The 22,953-nt window shown below is 45.8% G+C and overlaps 1 protein-coding gene across 1 annotated transcript in view; it reads right to left on the bottom strand.

Moving 5' to 3' along the window:
- The window catches only part of ADGRD2 (adhesion G protein-coupled receptor D2), a 463,372-nt gene that overhangs the window by 121,475 nt on the left and 318,944 nt on the right, over window positions 1–22,953 (bottom strand). The window contains exons 19-20 of the mRNA XM_068247950.1: window positions 21,099–21,152; window positions 5,865–5,991 (exon numbers count right to left, since the gene is read on the bottom strand). Of these exons, the coding sequence (XP_068104051.1) occupies window positions 5,865–5,991; window positions 21,099–21,152 (181 nt within the window). The remainder of the gene's footprint in view (window positions 1–5,864; window positions 5,992–21,098; window positions 21,153–22,953) is intronic.

Genomic DNA, 22,953 nt, shown 5'->3' on the forward strand with positions numbered 1-22,953 from the left:
AATTATTGCACACTTTCTGTAAATCAAATTAACTTAACCACTTCCCGACCGCCGTATATACAATTGGCGGCCGGGAAGTGGACCCCGCAAGGACCGCCGTATTGACAATTGGCGGCGGTCCTTGTAGGGGCATGGGCGGAGTGATTGCGTCATCAGTGACGCGATCCTCCGCCTGGCGCCGCTCACCCGCCGCAACATCCCGCCGGCCATATGGAAGCACCGGCGGGATGTTAACCCGACGATCGCCGCATACAAAGTGTATAATACACTTTGTAATGTTTACAAAGTGTATTATACAGCCTGCCTCCTGCCCTGGTGGTCCCAGTGTCCGAGGGACCACCAGGGCAGGCTGCAGCCACCCTAGTCTGCACCCAAGCACACTGATTTCACCCCCCCCTGCCCCAGATCGCCCACAGCACCCCTCAGACCCCCCCCCCTGCCCACCCCCCAGACCCCTGTTTGCACCCAATCACCCCCCTAATCACCCATCAATCACTCCCTTTCACTATCTAAAAACGCTATTTTTTTTTTATCCCCACCCTGCCCCCTGCTCCCTCCTGATCACCCCCCACCCCTCAGATTCTCCCCAGACCCCCCCCCCAGACCCCCCCACCCCATGTACTGTATGCATCTATCCCCCCTGATCACCTGTCAATCACCTGTCAATCACCCGTCAATCACCCCCTGTCACTGCCACCCATCAATCAGCCCCTAACCTGCCCCTTGCGGGCAATCTGATCACCCACCCACACCAATAGATCGCCCGCAGATCCGACATCAGATCACCACCCAAGCGCAGCGTTTACATCTATTCTCTCCTCTAAACACCCACTAATTACCCATCAATCACCCATCAATCACCCCCTATCACCACCTGTCACTGTTACCCATCAGATCAGACCCTAATCTGCCCCTTGCGGGCACCCAAACACCCGCCTACACGCTCAGATTGCCCTCAGACCCCCCCTTATCAATTCGCCAGGGCATTATTTACATCTGTCCTTCCCTGTAATAACCCACTTATCACCTGTCAATCACCCCCTGTCACTGCCACCCATCAATCACCCCCTGTCACTGCCACCCATCAATCAGCCCCTAACCTGCCCCTTGCGGGCAATCTGATCACCCACCCACACCAATAGATCGCCCGCAGATCCGACATCAGATCACCACCCAAGCGCAGTGTTTACATCTGTTCTCTACCCTAAACACCCACTAATTACCCATCAATCACCCCCTGTCACTGCTACCTATCAGATTAGACCCCCTATCTGCCCCTAGGGCACTCAATCACCCGCCCACACCCTCAGAATGCTCTCAGACCCCAGCCCTGATCACCTCGCCAATGCATTGCTTGCATCTATTCCCCCCTCTAATCACACCTTGAGACACCCATCAATCACCTCCTGTCACCCCCTAACACACCTACCCATCAGATCAGGCCCTAATTACCCCGTGTGGGCTCCTGATCACTCGGCCAAACCCTCAGATCCCCCTCAGACCCCCTTCCGATCACCTCCCCAGTGCATTGATTGCATCTATTTTCCCCTCTAACCACCCCCTGAGACACCCATCAATCACCTCCTGTCACCCCCCTAGCACTCCTATCCATCAGATCAGGCCCAATACAACCTGTCATCTAAAAGGCCACCCTGCTTATGACCGGTTCCACAAAATTCGCCCCCTCATAGACCACCTGTCATCAAAATTTGCAGATGCTTATACCCCTGAACAGTCATTTTGAGACATTTGGTTTCCAGACTACTCACGGTTTTGGGCCCGTAAAATGCCAGGGCGGTATAGGAACCCCACAAGTGACCCCATTTTAGAAAAAAAGACACCCCAAGGTATTCTGTTAGGTGTATGACGAGTTCATAGAAGATTTTATTTTTTGTCAAAAGTTAGCGGAACTTGATTTTTATTGTTTTTTTTTTCACAAAGTGTCATTTTTCACTAACGTGTGACAAAAAATAAAATCTTCTATGAACTCGCCATACACCTAACGGAATACCTTGGGGTGTCTTCTTTCTAAAATGTGGTCACTTGTGGGGTTCCTATACTGCCCTGGCATTTTAGGGGCCCTAAACCGCGAGGAGTAGTCTAGAAAACAAATGCCTCAAAATGACCTGTGAATAGGACGTTGGGCCCCTTAGCGCACCTAGGCTGCAAAAAAGTGTCACACATGTGGTACCGCCGTACTCAGGAAAAGTAGTATAATGTGTTTTGGGGTGTATTTTTACACATACCCATGCTGGGTGGGAGAAATTTCTATGTAAATGGACAATTGTGTGTAAAAAACATCAAACAATTGTCATTTACAGAGATATTTCTCCCACTTAGCATGGGTATGTGTAAAAATACACCCCAAAACACATTATACTACTTCTCCTGAGTACGGCGGTACCACATGTGTGGCACTTTTTTACACCCTAAGTACGCTAAGGGGCCCAAAGTCCAATGAGTACCTTTAGGATTTCACAGGTCATTTTGCAACATTTGGTTTCAAGACTACTCCTCACGGTTTAGGGCCCCAAAAATGCCAGGACAGTATAGGAACCCCACAAATGACCCTATTCTAGAAAGAAGACACCCAAAGGTATTCCGTTAGGAGTATGGTGAGTTCATAGAAGATTTTATTTTTTGTCCCAAGTTAGCGGAAAATGACACTTTTTAAAAAAAAACAATTAATATCAATTTCCGCTAACTTGTGACAAAAAAATAAAAACTTCTATGAACTCACCATACTCCTAACGGATTACCTTGGGGTGTCTTCTTTCTAAAATGGGGTCATTAGTGGGATTCCAATACTGCCCTGGCATTTTAGGGGCCCTAAACCATGAGGAGTAGTCTTGAAACAAAAATGACCTGTGAAATCCTAAAGGTACTCATTGGACTTTGGGCCCCTTAGCGCAGTTAGGGTGCAAAAAAGTGCCACACATGTGGTATCGCCGTACTCGGGAGAAGTAGTACAATGCGTTTTGGGGTGTATTTTTACACATACCCATGCTGGGTGGGAGAAATACCGCTGTAAATGGACAATTGTGTGTAAAAAAATCAAAAGATTGTCATTTACAGAGGTATTTCTCCCACCCAGCATGGGTATGTGTAAAAATACACCCCAAAACACGTTGTACTACTTCTCCTGAGTATGGCGATACCACGTGTGGCACTTTTTTGCACCCTAACTGCGCTAAAGGGCCCAAAGTCCAATGAGTACCTTTAGGATTTCACAGGTCATTTTGAGAAATTTCGTTTCAAGACTACTCCTCACGGTTTAGGGCCCCTAAAACGCCAGGGCAGTATAGGAACCCCACAAATGACCCCATTTTAGAAAGAAGACACCCCAAGGTATTCCGTTAGGAGTATGGCGAGTTCATAGAAGATTTTATTTTATGTCACAAGTTAGCGGAAATTGATTTTAATTGTGTTTTTTCACAAAGTGTCATTTTCCGCTAACTTTTGACAAAAAATAAAATCTTCTATGAACTCACCATACTCCTAACGGAATACCTTGGGGTGTCTTCTTTCTAAAATGGGGTCATTTGTGGGGTTCCTATACTGCCCTGGCATTTTAGGGGCCCTAAACCGTGAGGAGTAGTCTTGAAACGAAATTACTCAAAATGACCTGTGAAATCCTAAAGGTACTCATTGGACTTTGGGCTCTTTAGCGCAGTTAGGGTGCAAAAAAGTGCCACACATGTGGTATCGCCGTACTCAGGAGAAGTAGTATAATGTGTTTTGGGGTGTATTTTTACACATACCCATGCTGAGTGGGAGAAAGATCTCTGTAAATGGACAATTGTGTGTAAAAAAAATTAACAAATTGTCATTTACAGAGATATTTCTCCCACCCAGCATGGGTATGTGTAAAAATACACCCCAAAACACATTATACTACTTCTCCTGACTACGGCAATACCACATGTGTGGCACTTTTTTGCAGCCTAACTGCGCTAAGGGGTCCAAAGTCCAATGAGCACCTTTAGGCTTTACAGGGGTGCTTACAATTTAGCACCCCCAAAATGTCAGGACAGTAAACACACCCCACAAATGACCCCATTTTGGAAAGTAGACCCTTCAAGGTATTCAGAGAGGAGCATGGTGAGTCCGTGGCAGATTTCATTTTTTTTTTTGTCGCAAGTTAGAAGAAATGGAAACTTTTTTTTTTTTTTTTTCTTCTCACAAAGTGTCATTTTCCGCTTACTTGTGACAAAAAATTATATCTTCTATGAACTCACTATGCCTCTCAGTGAATACTTTGGGATGTCTTCTTTCCAAAATGGGGTCATTTGGGGGGTATTTATACTATCCTGGAATTCTAGCCCCTCATGAAACATGACAGGGGGTCAGAAAAGTCATAGATGCTTGAAAATGAGAAAATTCACTTTTTGCACCATAGTTTGTAAACGCTATAACTTTTACCCAAACCAATAAATATACACTGAATGGGTTTTTTTTAATCAAAAACATGTTTGTCCACATTTTTTGCGCTGCATGTATACAGAAATTTTACTTTATTTGAAAAATGTCAGCACAGAAAGTTAAAAAAATCATTTTTTTGCCAAAATTCATGTCTTTTTTGATGAATATAATAAAAAGTAAAAATCGCAGGAGCAATCAAATAGCACCAAAAGAAAGCTTTATTAGTGACAAGAAAAGGAGCCAAAATTCATTTAGGTGGTAGGTTGTATGAGCGAGCAATAAACCGTGAAAGCTGCAGTGGTCTGAATGGGAAAAAAGTGGCCGGTCCTTAAGGGGTAGAAAGCCCTAGGTCCTCAAGTGGTTAATTTCACTTCTCAAATATCACAGTGTGTGTGTCTCCTATATGACACTGTATATTTAACTGACATTTTTTATCATAACAACCAACGATTTATACAGGAAAATCATGACGATTAACAAGGTCACCCAAACTTTTGCATCCCACTGTATGTATGTATGTATGTATGTATGTATGTATGTACGTACGTACGTACGTACGTACGTACGTACATATATATATATATATATATATATATATATATATATATATATATATATATATATATATATATATATATATATATATATATATATATATATATATATACATATACAGTTTCTCTGGCTTCCTCCAGCCCCCTTCAGCCTCATTGGTCCCTCGGTGTCCCTCCCGGCTGCCTGGATTATTGACTAGGTGGCCCGTTAATTCAGCTGTTCGGGGGAGCTGCACATGCGCTACTCGGCCACATGTGTGCTCCCGTTGCCCGGGAGCTTTCTTTGCCTGTGTCACCAGGATCACGACAGGAGGGTGAGCGCGGCCAGACTGTACCTGCGCCAACTGGCCACATTACCGGCCTGCCTAGTGGAGTATGTGTGTGTGTATGTATATATATATATATATATATATATATATATATATATATATATATATATATATATGTATATATATATATATATATATATATATATATATATATATATATATATATATATAATTTTTATATATATAATTTTTTTCCTCTCAGGTACACTTGAATTTGTCCAATTAGTTTTGAGTCCCTGAAATGAAGGGATTGTAATCGTTGCAGTCGTTTTGTTCACCACGTTGAATTAAAGCTGAGAGCCTGCACATCAATTGCATTTAAGTTGTTTAAAATTCCTTGTGGTGATGTACAGAACCAAAATTAGAAAAAAAGTTGTATCTGTCCAATTATTTATGGACCTAACTGTATACACACTCATACACATAAACACCACAGAGAAATGGGTAAAAGTGTATGCTGTGTCCATGCAGTATGGGTGGAAATAAGGTATTAAGTACTGTATTGTCTGCACCTAATGAACATTAGAAAAACAAAGACAGGATAAAAAGGAAAACTCACCTTTGTTCACTGGGTTCTTTGTAGGCATGTCTGATAAACTACTTTTAGGTGGCGTGAGACTTGGTTTTCCATTGTCCCACATAGTGTTTCTTGGGCTGGACAAATAATTTGTTGGTTGGGAACAGTTCTAAAAACAAATAAATATTTCACATGAAGGACTTACATTAATGACTGGGAAAAAAATGTATACACTGTTTCAGAGAAATTCCAGGAATTCTAAAGTCCTTCCACCATACTCCAACCCAAACTGATATTCACAATGTTGAAAAAAATCCTTCAAGGACCATATTTTCCTTTTACATCATATATTCACAGAAAAGGTTTTTAGGTTCTTCTTACTCTATCTCTTCCCCTGCATCCTAGGTTAATAATGCAGCACCCAACAAAGCATGAATAAAAATTTTACTGACAAACAATGGTCTCAGGATCTTAAAAGTTTATCTTGCATATCCCATTGTACCTTTTTATTGGGCGTTCCAGAGAAAAAAAAAATACTCAGGTGCAACTTGACTCCTGATAAATTAACTGAAATAATTCCGGGGCAAAATGTATGCTGTTGGAGAAACTGTCACCAAACAGGCACCATGTTAAAATTACAGGTACAAGTGTTCCTGGAATGTTAAACATTGCATTCTTTAGTCTAGGGTTTACTGACAAATGCATGGCTATCTTATTTCTAAAAAGCTCATTGATGTCAGTGGCAAAATCACAATATCTAAGGTATAGAGGAAAGTAGAGGCTTCTTCTTTAGAGAAGTGATCCATAGTGCAACAGAATTGTACATTTGATTTAATGTTTGCCAGGTCCTAACAGATAGAGTTGATAGACCTCAAAAAATGGAGTTTATAGTTAACCTTTTAAGATTTAAGGATGTGAATTTCTCATCCTAATTTGCCCTCCTGCACATTCCAGGATGTGAAATTCATGTCCTGCAGTTAATTTGCCGCCAAGCGCTCATGCACGTTTGCTCCTGCCTTCCTGCCCGTGCTAATAGTAGCACTCATTCATGAAAACAAGAAAAGAAGAGTTCAGCAGTTAAAAGAAAAAAATATTAAAGAGACTGTGTCTCCCTCAAATATTAAAGTGTTTCTCTCTCCCACAAGTAAAGTATTACCATATTTTCTGGAATATGACGCACTCAGTGGCGTAGATAAGGAGCTCTGGGCCCCAGTGCAAGTTTTACATGCCCCCCCCCCCCCCCCCCCCGTCCCTCAAGCACTCTATACATAACAATTCATATAGCCCATTAAAATCTGCCAAGGACAACCACAATGTCAGAGGTGCAAGAAGGGAATGGGGAACAGTGTGTTCATAATTACTACCATTCAAAACATCCATAGAAGTTATTATTATAAGCACAGGACCAATAAAGAGCTAAAACTGCAGTTGAGGGAGGGTCTGAGAGGGCCCCTCTGGCCCAAGGGCCCAATGCGGTCGCAAACCTCTGCAACCCCTATTGCTACGCCACTGGAAGCACGTTTTCTTCCCCAAAACTGGAGGGGAAAAGTGGGGTCTTATATTCTAAGGGTGTGGTTTTGGGTCCCAGAATATACTCATTGGATCCTGCCGCCGTGCTCCTGTCCTCCGACTGCAGTAATCCGAGGCTGCCCAATCATCCAGATTCAGGTCTTCTGTATCACGAGGCTACCCACACATCAAGGATCCAGCTCTTCAGTGTCCCATCCGCTGCACTCCTCATCGCTGCAGTCTCAGTATATAGACTGCAGTCATCCGGTGTTGGTGTGCCTCTGCCGATACCCTTCCTAGTTACAGCGTCATAGGCACTTCCTGGTTATAGTGCCTCTTCTGCCTGACACGCAGCACATGTCCGTAGTGATCATACGTGAATGCTAGGGCGACAGATCTGGGTCCAAACATTGTACAGATGCATCGCTGTGCTCTTGCCTAGAAATGTATCTGTACAGAACTGGGGTCCCCAAACTGTGCGCATTAGTGATCGGATCCGGTTGCTACAGACACAAAAGTTGGAGATAATGTATGGCACATGCCCATCTAGTGATGAAATATATGGCACGTAGGGTATAATTTTAACCGGGAAAAGACTAGTAACATATTCTGAGATGATTTATAACTGCGGCACTTGTCTTGTGAAATTTGTGAACAGTGAAATATGAATAGATTTGTATTTTTCCGTTTCCACTAGGAGCTGTGCGATGCGGCTACATAGCTGCATCTCACTGCAGGTGTCCTGAAACACATGCATGGCAATGGAACAGTTTCCACTGCGTGCATGTGGTGCGGAGCGATCCGATAATCTGCAGCATGCTGCAGATTCTCGCACGGCCGCGTTCGCCCGCAGCCGCCTCCCATATCTTCAATACACTTCCGCATCGGGAGATGCGGAAGTGACGCGGGCGGCGGCGGAAGTGATGTGATGCGGCTAGGTAACCGCATTCGCATGACTTTGCAGTGGAAACCGGTCCTAATGCTAGTTTGAGTGTCAGAGTGAAGTTGTTTTCTACCTGTTCCTAAAATGTTTGCTCTCTCCACACCCCTCTTAACTGTTAGCAGGGGCGTAGCAATAGCCATGGCAACCATAGCATCTGCTATGGGGCCCTGGAGCAGAGGGGGCCCAGGTGATACTTATTGTATTTACCATTAACTTTCTTGTGTTCATCCTTCCTCAAACTTTGACTCAGTGTCCCTGAACTATGTGCAGTGACAGTGTTAATCGGATGAAAATGTAAATTGCCCAATTCAGTCATATCCATAGAGTAGGGGAAAGGCGCATTGCTTAAGAGTGCTTACATCTGGGGGCCCCATGAAAGTTTTGCTATGGGGCCCCATGATCTCTAGCTACGCCACTGACTGTTATACTTTTTTCCAAGTACAAAAGTACTTTTATCCAAGTTTTAGTTATTGGTTAAGTCTTTGAAAAGATTATTCCAGGGTAGTGAGGCAGGGTTCAAATGAAGATTTACATTCTTGACCATTTTCACCATCACTATCATACTCTGTGGGATTAGGCAGTGTATAAATATGTACAATATGTTGTACTTTACTGAATGCCTGTTTCGGTCTACTGTACTCTTTTATCACCCTAGACAGACACCATTAAAAATGCATTATGATATTATGAAATGGAGTTACAATGTTTATTAATAATATTCAGCCATGATGTCAATCCCCTTATCCCGTTAAAATGGAGAAATTCCATTTGTCAGTGCACTGTCCAATATGAAACCCTGGCAGTAGATTAAACATACTTTGTGGGGGATCCTTGCAGTACTGCTATACTACTGTAACATTTTTTAATCTACTGCCAGGGCTCCCCATTGGTCCCTCAGATCAATAGTGATGGCCTGAACATTACATTTTCGGTTTGCGAAATTGCAGCAATGAACCGCAAACCGCCATAGACTTCAATGGGCATGCAAATTCTGAAACCTACAGGGACTGTTTCTTGCCAAAAAGTGATGGAAAAGTTGTTTCAAGGGGCCTAACACATGGACCGTGGCATGCCGAAGGGGGATCCATGGCAAAAGTCCCACCAAAAATTACGTAGTTGATGCAGAGTCATATTTTAGTCTCTAAAGGGTAGAAATCACATTATGTTCCTAAATTTGTGGAATAAAATTATTTAAATTGTCCGGCGAGTGTACATTTCCATCAGGTAGTGTAAGGGTTAGGCCCGGTTCACACTGACAGATCAAACGCCACGTTTACTACACCGTAAACAATCGCAAAGAGCATTGTCAATAGTTGACACCCTCAGGACATAAATGTTAGACCTTTCGGCACCAATCTTTGTGTAGTGGTCGCTGTGCTTGTGCGCACATTTGCAAGAGTGCAGACGATGGTGGTTTTCAAGCCCCAATGGTCGGGCTGAGGTTGTTCAATGACAGTAAAGTGACCAAAAAAAATTCTCTCATTCTGCAGTGTTGGCCTAGTAGGCTTTATTGATCACCTGAAGTGACCATAATTTTTTTTCCCAAAACGTATCCAGCTGATCGAATTTAGTCTGTCCACAATGAAGCAACGACGTTATCAACTTGGGTGTGCCAATATAGGTAATTGCTTCATTGAGATATGCAAGCTTCATCACCACGACAAGGTAACGATCACAAAGGGGAATTGACATGTACATGCATATTTTTATTTTTTTTTTGCAGCCACTGTGTAGCACCAGAGGCTTTAAAAATTTGGCATGTACACATGCCTGCCTGAAAAATTAGGTTTTATAGCATTCGCTGCTGTGGCAGTGGTCTTAAAAATTCAGGATTTACCTGTACAAAATGTTAAAAATCATTGCAAAAAAAGGACAACTGTGTGGGTAGTAATGCGGCCTGCAGACAGGAAAGACAGCTGTGTGGGAACTGAGTCTTCCTCCGAGATCCATGCCTTATTAATCTTAATAAAGGTCAGGTAATCAACACTTCGGTGACCAAGACAACTTCTCTTATTAGTAACAATTCCTCCTGCTGCGCTGAAGGTCCTTTCTGAAAAGATGCTTGAGGCGGAGAAAGCCAGAAGTTTGATGGCAAATTGAGACAGCTCTGCTTATAGGTCAAGCCTGCACACCCAGTAGTCCAGGGATTCATCGCTCCTCAGAGTGTCGATATCAGCAGTTAATGCCAGGTAGTCTGCCACCTGTCGGTCGAGGCGTTCTCTGAGGGTGGATCCCGAAGGGCTGTGGCAATCCATTGGACTAAAAAAAAACTCTGCATGTCTGACGTCACCACTCACCAACACATTGATAAAGCATCCTATCCTTTTTGGCATGGCCGTAGGAGGAGGAGGATGATTGCTGGCACCTCTACACCTGTTAGATTCCCGTCCTGCTGTGACATCACCCTTAAACGCAGTGTACAGCATACTTTGCAGGCTGTTTTGCAACTGCTGCATCCTTTCTGACTTCTTGTAATTTGGTAACATTTCCGCCACTTTGTGCTTATACCGAAGGTCTAGTAACGTTGCCACCCAGTGCAGGTCCTTTTCCTTTAGCCTACAAACCCCCTGGATGCCTGCTCTGGTTGGTCTTCCACCTTCACAAAGCCACTTTCCTCCTTTGACTCCTCTTCTTCAGACCCCTCTCTCTGCATTGCCACAGGTAAAGCAGGTGACAAGGCTGCTTCTGGTGGTGATGGTGACCACAACTCTTCCCCTTCCTGGCCATGCTGATCTACTGCCTGATCCAGCACTTTTCGCAGGGTACGCTCCAGGAAGAAAGCGTATGGTATGAGGTTGCTGATGGAGCCTACGGTGCAACTGACCAGGTTTGTCACCTCCTCAAAAGGACGCATGAGCCTGCAGGCATTGTGCATGAACATCCAGTAACGCAGCAAAAAAATCCCCAGCTCCACAGAGCCTGTCCTAGCACCCAGGTCATATAAATACTCATTGATGGCCCATTCTTGTTGGAGCAGGCATCAGGAGCATGGAATTCCAGTGAGTCGGGCTGTTGCAAATCAAGTGCCTCAATGGCATGTTGTTTCACCGCTGAATCTCAGCAAGGAGCACCGTGGCCATGTTTGATTGTCTGAAATGGCCACACACCTTCCTGGACTGCCTGAGGGCGTCCAGAAAACCTGGAAACTTAGAAACAAGAACATGTTCCATGCAAGACACGTGTTTACTTGCCCAAATTCAATGCTGCCAACAGATTGCGTCCTTTGTCACACACCACTTTTTTGATCTCCAATTGGTGTGGGGTCAGCCATTGATCAACCTGTGAGTACAGAGTGGACAGGAGTGCTTGTCTGGTGTGACTCTCGGATTTCAGGAAAGTTATCCCCAAGACAGCATTACACCGTCATACCTGGTATGTGGAATAGGCTATGGGGAGCTGGGTGTGTGCAGTTGTAGTAGAGGAGGGCACAGCAGCAGAGGAAGACTCAGCCAAGGACAATAGTGAAAAGGATGGAGTAGGAGGAGAGGAGGAGGTGACACCAGGCCTGCCTGCAATTCATGGCAGTGTCACCAATGCCACTGCAGAGGTACGCAATACCACTGGCGGAACTACCGGCCCTGCAAGGGTTGCGGGGGCAGGGGGGCCCGAAGAGAAAGAAGCCTCAAAGGGGGCCCGCGGCTCTGGGACCCACCACCCACCCCTATGCATCAACGAGCGGGCGGATGGCTGCCACAAAAAGTATTTGCTTTGAGCAGCAGCTTAGTTTAGAGTGTGGTGGTGGCGGGCACTGGGACCTGGGGGCATTTGTCTTTACTAGCTCCTGCCGGGATGATTTCTCGGCCCTGGTCCCCACCCACTTAAGCACGCATGCCAGAGACACGAGGGGAACAAAATCCCTTTCAAATCCAGGACCGTGATGCAGGCCAGGAGGCAGGAGAAAGAAGATGTCACGCTGCTTCAGCTCCTTGTAGTAAGAAAGTGTGTGTGTTTGTGTGTGACTGTGTGTTTGTATCAGGTTGCTGTGTTTGCTGTGCACATTGTGTGTGTGTGTGTGTGTGTGTGTGTGTGTGTGTGTGTGTGTGTGTGTGTGTGTGTGTGTGTGTGTGTGTGTGTGTGTGTGTGACAGTGTGTTTGTATTTGGTGTGCACATTGTGTGTGTGTGTGTGTGTGTGTGTGTGTGTGTGTGTGCGCGCGTGACCAGGGGTCTAGTTCTGGGAAAAGAAGTGAGAAAACTCCTCCGCACCAAAAATAGGCGTGGCCAAGCATGCCGTGGGCGTGGTCATGGGTGGGGCCAAATATACATGACCTTAGCAGTAATGTAAAAGGTCTGCCGAGGAAGTTTGAGCTCTGCCGTAGTGTATCCCCCAAAAATAGATGTAATCTGACAGCATTTCACCAAAAAGACACGTAATCTGGTAGAAGTTCCTCCAAAATACAGATAATATGGCAGTGGTTCCCCAAAATAGACAATGTGGCAGCAGCAGTTCCCCCAACATACGCATAATTTGGAAGCGTTTCCCCAAAATTCGCGAAACTTGGCAGCGGAACATCCAAAATACACGTAACACCCAAAATACATATAATCTGGCAGCAGTGGTCCCCCAAACATACACAATATGGCAGCAGTTTCCCAAAATACACGTAATCTGGCAGCAGCCGTTCCCCTAACATACACATAATCTGGCAGCTGTTACCCAAAATACATAACAGCGGTTCCACAAAATGCAGCAGTTCCCCCAAAATAGGTACCCCCAGCATAGGTAGCCAGGTCTATAGGTGTCCCCAGTATAAATAGCCATTAGTATAGTAGTCCCCAGTATATGTAGCCAGAGGTATAGTTGCCTAGTATATGTAGCCAGGGGTATATGTGCCCAGTATATGTAGCCAGGGCTATATGTGCCCAGTATATGTAGCCAGTGGTATATGTGCCCAGTATATGTAGTCAGGGGTATATGTGCCCAGTATATATAGCCAGGGGTATATGTGCCCAGTATATATAGCCAGTGGGATATGTGCCCAGTATATATAGGCAGAGGTATATGTGCCCAGTATATGTAGCCAGTGGGATATGTGCCAGTATATATAGGCAGGGGTATATGTAGCCAGGGGTATATGTGCCCAGTATATATAGCCAGTGGGATATGTGCCCAGTATATATAGCCAGTGAGATATGTGCCCAGTATATATAGCCAGTGGGATATGTGCCCGGTATATATAGCCAGTGGGATATGTGTCCAGTATATATAGGCAGAGGTATATGTGCCAGTATATGTAGCCAGCGGGATATGTGCCCAGTATATATAGCCAGTGGGATATGTGTCCAATATATATAGGCAGAGGTATATGTGCCAGTATATGTAGCCAGTGGGATATGTCCCCAGTATATGTAGCCAGAGGTATAGTTGCCTAGTATATGTAGCCAGGGGTATATGTGCCCAGTATATGTAGCCAGGGGTATATGTGCCCAGTATATGTAGCCAGTGGTATATGTGCCCAGTATATGTAGTCAGGGGTATATGTGCCCAGTATATATAGCCAGTGGGATATGTGCCCAGTATATATAGGCAGAGGTATATGTGCCCAGTATATGTAGCCAGTGGGATATGTGCCCAGTATATATAGCCAGTGGGATATGTGCCCAGTATATATAGCCAGTGGGATATGTGCCCAGTATATATAGCCAGTGGGATATGTGCCCAGTATATATAGCCAGTGGGATATGTGCCCAGTATATATAGGCAGAGGTATATGTGCCCAGTATATGTAGCCAGTGGGATATGTGCCCAGTATATATAGCCAGTGGGATATGTGCCCAGTATATATAGCCAGTGGGATATGTGCCCAGTATATATAGCCAGTGGGATATGTGCCCAGTATATATAGCCAGTGGGATATGTGCCCAGTATATATAGGCAGAGGTATATGTGCCAGTATATGTAGCCAGTGGGATATGTCCCCAGTATATGTAGCCAGGGGTATATGTGCCCAGTATATGTAGCCAGGGGTATATGTGCCCAGTATATATAGCCAGTGGGATATGTGCCCAGTATATATAGGCAGAGGTATATGTGCCCAGTATATGTAGCCAGTGGGATATGTGCCCAGTATATATAGCCAGTGGGATATGTGCCCAGTATATATAGCCAGTGGGATATGTGCCCAGTATATATAGGCAGGGGTATATGTAGCCAGGGGTATATGTGCCCAGTATATATAGCCAGTGAGATATGTGCCCAGTATATATAGCCAGTGGGATATGTGCCCAGTATATATAGCCAGTGGGATATGTGCCCAGTATATATAGCCAGTGGGATATGTGCCCAGTATATATAGCCAGTGAGATATGTGCCCAGTATATATAGGCAGAGGTATATGTGCCAGTATATGTAGCCAGTGGGATATGTCCCCAGTATATGTAGCCAGAGGTATAGTTGCCTAGTATATGTAGCCAGGGGTATATGTGCCCAGTATATGTAGCCAGGGGTATATGTGCCCAGTATATGTAGCCAGTGGTATATGTGCCCAGTATATGTAGTCAGGGGTATATGTGCCCAGTATATATAGCCAGTGGGATATGTGCCCAGTATATATAGACAGAGGTATATGTGCCCAGTATATTTAGCCAGTGGGATATGTGACCAGTATATATATAGGCAGGGGTATATGTGCCCAGTATATATAGCCAGGGGTATATGTGCCCAGTATATATAGCCAGTGGGATATGTGCCCAGTATATATAGCCAGTGGGATATGTGCCCAGTATATATAGCCAGTGGGATATGTGCCCAGTATATATAGCCAGTGGGATATGTGCCCAGTATATACAGCCAGGGGTATATGTGCCCAGTATATATAGGCAGAGGTATATGTGCCCAGTATATGTAGCTAGTGGGATATGCGCCCAGTATATATAGGCAGGGGTATATGTGCCCAGTATATATATAGCCAGTGGGATATGTGCCCAGTATATGTAGCAAGTGGGATATGTGCCCAGTATATATAGCCAGGGGTATATGTGCCCAGTATATATAGCCAGGGGTATATGTGCCCAGTATATATAGCCAGTGGGATATGTGCCCAGTATATATAGGCAGAGGTATATGTGCCCAGTATATATAGCCAGTGGGATATGTGCCCAGTATATATAGCCAGTGGGATATGTGCCCAGTATATATAGCCAGTGGGATATGTGCCCAGTATATATAGGCAGAGGTATATGTGCCAGTATATGTAGCCAGGGGGATATGTCCCCAGTATATGTAGGCAGGGGTACGTCCCCAGCTAGCCAGGCGTGCCCCCAGCAGGAGGGGAGCAACGCAGAGAAGGCGAGCTATGCGGACGTCTCCCCCCCCCCCCTCCCTTACCTTCGTGCTCCCCTTCCTGCCTCTCCCCTCCGGTGTTTTCAAGTGTCGTGCCGGCGGCAAAAGTGGGCAGAGACTTACCGCGTTCCAGTCGCAAGGGACGCTCTGCTCTGTGTGCGGCTAGTCTTGTCTTCTAGCCGCACACAGAGCGGAGCATCCCTTGAAGCTGGAAGAAGGCGGTAAGTCTCCGCCCATTTTTGCCGCCGGCCCGACACTTGAAAACACCGGAGGGGACAGGCAGGAAGGGGAGCACGAAGGTGAGGGAAGGGGGGGGAGATGTTCGCCCTTCCCCGCTGTCCCCATAGCTCGCCTTCTCTGCGCTGCTCCCCTCCACACAAGCCAAGATGGACGGCGTTCACTCTCTGGAAAAAGTAAGTGGACGCCGTCCACCCGTGTCCACGCAGGACTCGACCCCTGTGCGTGACTGTGTGTTTGTATCAGGTTGCTGTGTGTGTACATTGTGTGTGTGTGTGTGTGTTTGTGAGTGACTGTGTGTTTGTATCAGGTTGCTGTGTGTGCACATTGTGTGTTTCAGAGTGATGTGTGTGTGTTTGTTTGTTTGTGTGTGACTGTGTGTTTGTATCAGGTTGATGTGTGTGCACACTGTGTGTGTTTGTGTGTGACTGTGTGTTTGTATCAGGTTGCTGTGTGTGCACATTGTTTGTGTGTTTTAGAGTGCTGTGGGTGCACATTGTGTGTGTGTGTGTGTGTGTGTGTGTGTGTGTCTGAGGGTGCTGTGCTGTGTGTGCACATTGTGTGAATGTGTGTCTCAGGGTGCTGTGTGTGTCTCACTCTCAGGGTTGTGTGTGTGTGTGTGTGTGTGTGTCTCAGGGTGCTGTGTGTGTGCACATTGTGTGTGTGTGTGCACATTGTGTGTGTGTGTGTGTGCGTCAGGGTGCTGTGTGTGTGTGCGTGTAGAGGCACACGTTTACGAGACTGCCGCTTAGCATTACACAGCAATAAAAGACTGTCACGGCGGATCAGATCTTTAAGATCCCCGACGACACTGCCCAATTTATTGCGAACGCTGGAAGTCTCGTTCGTGCCTTCATGTAACGTCGCTTGACCCTCCAGCAGGAAGATGAATAGCTGGACGCTCGTCGGGAGGGAGCCGTCGTTGGGAGGAGGGGGGTTTGGATGAGGGGGGGGGGGGCCCATCCAAAGTTTCGCAGGGGGGCCCAGTGGTTTCTAGTTACGCCCCTGCGCAATACATACTACCCAGCCATCAGTAGGTTTACCAAATGTGCAGTGTAGGTGATATACCTGCCCTGACCGTGCTTTGCAGACCAGGTATCAGTGGTCAGATGGACCTTTGCCCCAACACTGTGTGCCAGAGATGTGGTGACTTGGCTCTGCACATTAGGTACAGGTTCGGTATTGCCTTTTTGGAAAAAAAACTTTCTGCAGGGCACATTCCACTGCTGACACTGCTGATGGATATTTTGCTTTATATTTTGTTTTATATTTGGACCTTTTTTGGATGCTTTAGGCGTAATGTTTAGCCGTCCTAGCTGCCACATATGTTTTGTGTCTAGCAGCCTAGATGACTTGTGATAGCATAGCTATTTATAAATATATATATCTATACTGCAGGCTAGATATTGGGTAAGATCAATGTTGACTGCTAGTTGTACCTTGATGGGACTTATTTGTGCGCCGCTAGGCGGATCAGTGTGGCTACTGCCCCCCTCCGTATGCGTATGCGGAGTTCCGACCTGTCCTGGTATCCTGGACAGCGGGACTCCGTACTGCGCTGGGCGGTTGATGCGCGTCTTCCCCCTCCGCTTCCCTGAACGCCGGGTTGCTGCGGCGGGGAGTGGATGTGTGTGGTGGATGGTGCGCGTCATCGTCGAGGGGTTGGTGGGCGTGGCTGGGCTGTTCCGCCTCTCGGCTTTGTAATTGGTCTGACCGGCCCATTTATTCTTCTGCTGATGATAGAGTGGTGAGCCACGCTCCCTGAGGAAACTAGCAGGAAGCTCGTGACACATGTCGGGGCTATAGCTGGCGTCACCGCGTGTTGCCCCGCTCCCCTACTGCCCTCATTACTTGGCCTCTCTCCACGCCTAACCGGCTCAGATGACCCTGAGGGACCGGACACGGCTTGTTTGCCTCATTGCCTGGAGACACCTTGGAGCCTGGAGATCAACATAGCACACAGCAATCATAAATGGGGAGTCACTGCAAAGGTATCTTCTGCTGAGAGACTGTTGTTTGTTGTTGGCTGCAGGCATGTATGCCTGCACATAGTGGACTCAGCCAGCATTTATCTGCACACTGACAGCGGGATGCTTATACCACTTGTCATTCATTGACTGCTTGCTGTGCTTTCATTGCTTGGAGCAAATTCATGTGCTAAATGTGCTGCATCCAACCCAACTGAAGCTTATATAACCACTGCTGTGATTAATGCTGCTTTGATGCTAGCCTGTGACGACTCTCTTGCTTTTCCTTTGCTATTTTTACCATCTCTGCTTGCTATACATCTGCTGGTCGGAGTTGGACTGTCATTATTCAGCAACTGTTAGAAAAGTGGAGATAACATCTGAACACTGCAATCCGATGGGCCTTGTTGCATATGTGTGGTTGGATGGATGGAGGGAGCTCCCAATTAGTAGATAGAGGGTAGCTAGGTATTGAGGTTTGGGCAATTTTAAATATATATTTTTAGGCTTTGAAACTAATAAAGTTTGCATTTTTTGACAAAAACATGTACATCTGTTGTATGTGAATTTTTTGGTATGTATCATCCACCTTGTGGTTCCTTCCTATAGAATTTTGTGCTACCTTCCACTGCGGTATTCCAATTGTAACAAATTCTTTAAAGACCTCAGAGTCCACCAACTTGAATGGTAAAAGCTAGCAGGCTAAGAGTTAGGACAAGCCAACTGTCAGACGCCAAGCGAGGGGGTGATTTGGAGACATCGGCTTCTTATGCTTAAAAATTTCCTTCACAGAAGCCTGACTGGGCAGATGAGCAGGAACTGCTCAAGGTGAGAGACAGAGTGGAGGGGGTTGAGAAGAGACAAGGAAAGCAGAAGCTGATGTGGCTGAAGAAGCTGCACCAGGAGGAGGGTGGCTTTTATTTTGTGTGCTGCGTATCCTCATGTGTTTCTCCCATTGTCATTTGTGTTTGGAGGTCAGGTGCCTTCACAAAACAGTTGTACCTAGGTGGGAAGTAGACTTCCCATAACTCAGAATCTTGTGGCACAGGTTGCAAATGGCATTGCTGCTGTCAGAGGCACACACGCACAAAAAAATTGTCATACGGGTGAGCTTTGGGATGACAGCTTTCTGGTGGTGGTAAAAGCAGAAGATGGCTGGATGACCCCAGGTGCTGATACCTGCTGTTTGGCAGTGCCACTAGCTCCTTGCGATGAGCTCCCGCTGCTTACAACTCGTCTCCTCCTACTCTCTGTCTCCCCATCTGAATCCCCCTCTTCATTTCTTCTTGTGGGCACCCACGTCATATCTATGGATACATCATCATTATCAACAACTGCTTCACGTGTATCTGACAACTCACAAAAGGAAGCAGCAACATCATCATCATGACACCATACGTCCATGTGTGTAATGTTGCCTGACTGAGACGTATCAGGTGTAACATCCTTATCTCCGTCCTCTAGCAATAATGCTTGTGAATCACTAATTACCTCAAACTGATCTATAAATAACTCCTCTGACACATCAAGTGAAGCGGCTGTCACTGTGGTGGTAGTGGGGTGAGTGGTAAGTTGTGGGGTGCCCAAATCAGAGCTGGAGCAGGATGGTGCGGCAGGATTCTGAGAGGATGTGGTAGAAGATGGGGTGTGCTGTTGTGTAAGCCAGTCAACTACTTTCTCAGAATTTGGGGAGTTCAGGGTACGTGGCCCCTGAACACGGGACATTATTCTAGGGCCACAGGAAACCACAACAGCACAACCCCTACAACTGCTGTGGTATGGCCTGCCTCTGCCTGTAATTTTTTTTTACTTCACAGTATTAAAATATCCCCCCCCCCAAAAAAAAATACCCTGCCAGTGAGGAGGAACTGGTTCACACAGGTGGCTGATAGGTTTTATGTTATGCTATCTGCAACAAGCACTCAAAAAACAGGACCAATACAGGTGGGCAGTAGTGGTGAGATACTAGATAATGCCAGTAGTGTTTTACTCAGGTATTTTTGTAGTTATTTTTTTATGTAAAGTGAATGTGTGGTGTATTGTGCAAGCTACTGTACCAGCAGCACTAGCAGTGTGCACACCTGTGTGGTGCAGATAAAGTCACTGCACTGGATAGTGACTGGACGGTGGACGCAGAGAACTATGATACAAAAATCGCACTTATGATGGGGTGTTTTGTTCAAGCTCTTTGGGTGCTCAGGACGTTGCCTTGGTGGCGTTTTTATAGTGTGGTCCAGGAGGGAGTGCTAACTGATTGGCTGCTATGTGCCTGCTGACTCTGTAGTGAGGGGTCAAAGTTTGGCTCCATGATGATGGATAGGGAGTGGGTTGAACACAGCATGTATTCGCCTGCCGACGTGAACACTTGTTCTACACCATGAACTATTCGCCAGGTGAACAGTTCGGACCATCTCTAAAGATCAATGGGAATCCTGCTAATAAGTGAATCAATAGAGATACCGGGGGAATTGCTCCTCCCTGCGAGTTGTCTAAGTGCAAACCATACACAACTGGTCAAAATCATTGACCTGGAAAAATATGTAAATAAAATGTTCTAACTTGTCAAGGCAGTGCTTTTTGACACACTGAAGTACTACTGTACCAAAATTGTTGCCTTCCAGAATTGAAGTAATTGCATTTTAACTAAAAAACTTTTACATTAACCACTTGAGGACCACAGTGGAACACCCTCCCCCCCCCCTCCCCCAAAGTCCAGGCTAATTTTTGTGAAAATGGCCACAGCAGTTTTAAGGCCAAGCTGCAGGGCCGCGCAAAACAGCACACAAGTGATTCTCCCCTCCTTTTCTCCCCACCAACAGAGCTCTCTGTTGGTGGGGTCAGATCGCCCACCGGATGTTTATTTGTTTGTTTATTTTTCAATAAATGTTTGGGTTTTTTTTATACATTTTGCTACTTTTTTATTTTTATATATTTCCCCCTCCCTCCCTCCGCCAGCCAATCCATGTGATCAGCTGTCATAGGCTTCAGCCTATGACAGCCAATCACTGCCGAGACACAGGAGGGGACAGCCTTGTCACACGGCTGTCCCCAGTACAGCACTGCTGCTGATCGCAGCGCTGTACATGGTAATTAGACGGCAGTTTCGCCATCTAACAATCTCAGACTGAGACTGAGTCTCAGACTGAAGGTGAGGCGGAGCTCCACCCCCCAAGCAGGAGATGCGCGCGCAGCCTGCGTGCAATCTCCTGCAGTAGCCGGCTCCAGGACCTGACGCCCATTGGCATGGAGCGGCCCTAAGGTGGTTAATGTAACACAATAATACTTACTAAGCGGAGGACTATATAAAATTATTGATAATGAGAATAAAATGTTCACCTACTGTGAATGATAAGGCTTTCTTCTTCTCTTTCATTCTTTGAATTGCATTTCTCACCTAGAAATAAAGCAACACTTGAATACCATGAGAGCATTATCTGGCCACTAGCCATATAACCTTGATAGTACACTCTTGTTTAGCCTTTTGCATCGACAGTATGTAGTATGGAGGACTATCTAAAGCAGGGATGTCAAACCGGTCCTTCGAGGGCCGGGGTCCTCACACATTTTTGACACAGCTCAAATTAATTGATGGGCCTGAATCAGGAAAGGTGTGGTCCATCAGGTAGAACACATTCCTCTCTTTCTCAGTCCATCCTAAACACTGGCATGGATCTGGCCCTCCAGGCCTAGAGTTCGACACCTGTAAACTAAAGTATCCTGCAAAGGTTTAATCATTCTGTATACCCATTAACTACATAGATTTTGTAAAATTGGACAAGATTGAACAATAAATATTTTATAGTCGATAGACACCTTCATGATGAAAGTATTGACAGACATTCTTCAGTGAACACTCAAGAAAGGACCGTGTGAAAAAAGAGAGGAAATACTGATTATGAGGAGATAACCCTCTTCAATATTTAAATGTGTCTCTTAAGAAAAGAACCCAGAAAACACAGTGATAATGTGGTTATCATTCTACTCTTGCAGCTCTAGTATAAATGGAATGTATAGGTTGAGTGGGTCTATAGGTAGTGGGCAGTGGCGGAACTACCGCCCTTGCAAGCCATGCAGATGCGGAGGGGGAGAAACCTGAGATGGGGCCCGTGGCTCTGGGGCCCACCACCCACCCGTATGCCTTAAGCGGGCGGGCGGACGCACAAGACAAAAGGCTGTTACTCTAGAGTGTGGCAGCGGGCATTAGGAGGCCTACTTCTTTTCCCCCTCCTAAACCTCCTGCTTGGAAGTTTCCTCGACTCTCCCCTCCCCGCCCCCTCACACACGCTGGATGGACACAGGGCGACGTTATCTAGGCCAGGAAGGAGATGTCACGTTGTCGCTGCCAAATGTAAGACACACAGCCTGTCTGCGATGTGTTGTGTGTGAGATATGTGTGTGTGAGATGTGTAGTGTGTGACGTGGCTTCCCCTCCAAGGTGCAGCTCAGAATAGCAATCATATATCTGTTATTGACAATGTTCTAACCTTCTCAAATGAATCCACTGTTTTAATCCCTGTATAAGCTCACTATACATGCTAAGCAATGCCTTTCCCATAGATTCCGGTTTGAGAAATTGCATGTAGCCAATAGCTCCCAGAAGGGCTGTCCAAAGCGTGTGTGTGTGTGTGTGTGTGTGTGTGTGTGTGTGTGTGTGTGTGTGTGTGTGTGTGTGTGTGTGTGTGTGTGTGTGTGAGACGGTTGGGGGGGGGGGCGCGCTTTACCCTGAGCCTCAGTGTATTTTTTTAACATATATTTATCCTGCCTGATATAATTTTGGAGGGAGGTGACGGTTGTTGCTGTGGGGGGCATCCACAGTTTTGCAGGGGGGCCCAGTGGTTTCTAGTTACGCCCCTGGTAGTGGGTGATGTACTTTTCGCAAGAGATGTGAAATGTGATTAGGGACCTGGGGATTTACTTGATGTATGGTAGACACGAGAAATACATAGTGTGAGTGGGGCTCAAACGGAGTAAGGAATTTAGGATTAATAGAGTGAGTAAGGCCAAATCTGCCCTTCCCATGGTGCACACAGTGCAGCGCATGAGTGCAGAGCTCCTGTGCATATGGGAGTTAGACTTTACGTCACATATTCCATCATTGGTTTTTATTAGGGCCTTGATATGGAAATTGTATAATGTAGAATTACTCTTTGGAAATGTCAGTATTTTTGAACTCCATATACTTAGAGACACTGAAG

This window comes from Hyperolius riggenbachi, chromosome 8 (assembly GCF_040937935.1).
Source record: "Hyperolius riggenbachi isolate aHypRig1 chromosome 8, aHypRig1.pri, whole genome shotgun sequence".
Taxonomy (NCBI): Eukaryota; Metazoa; Chordata; class Amphibia; order Anura; family Hyperoliidae; genus Hyperolius; species Hyperolius riggenbachi.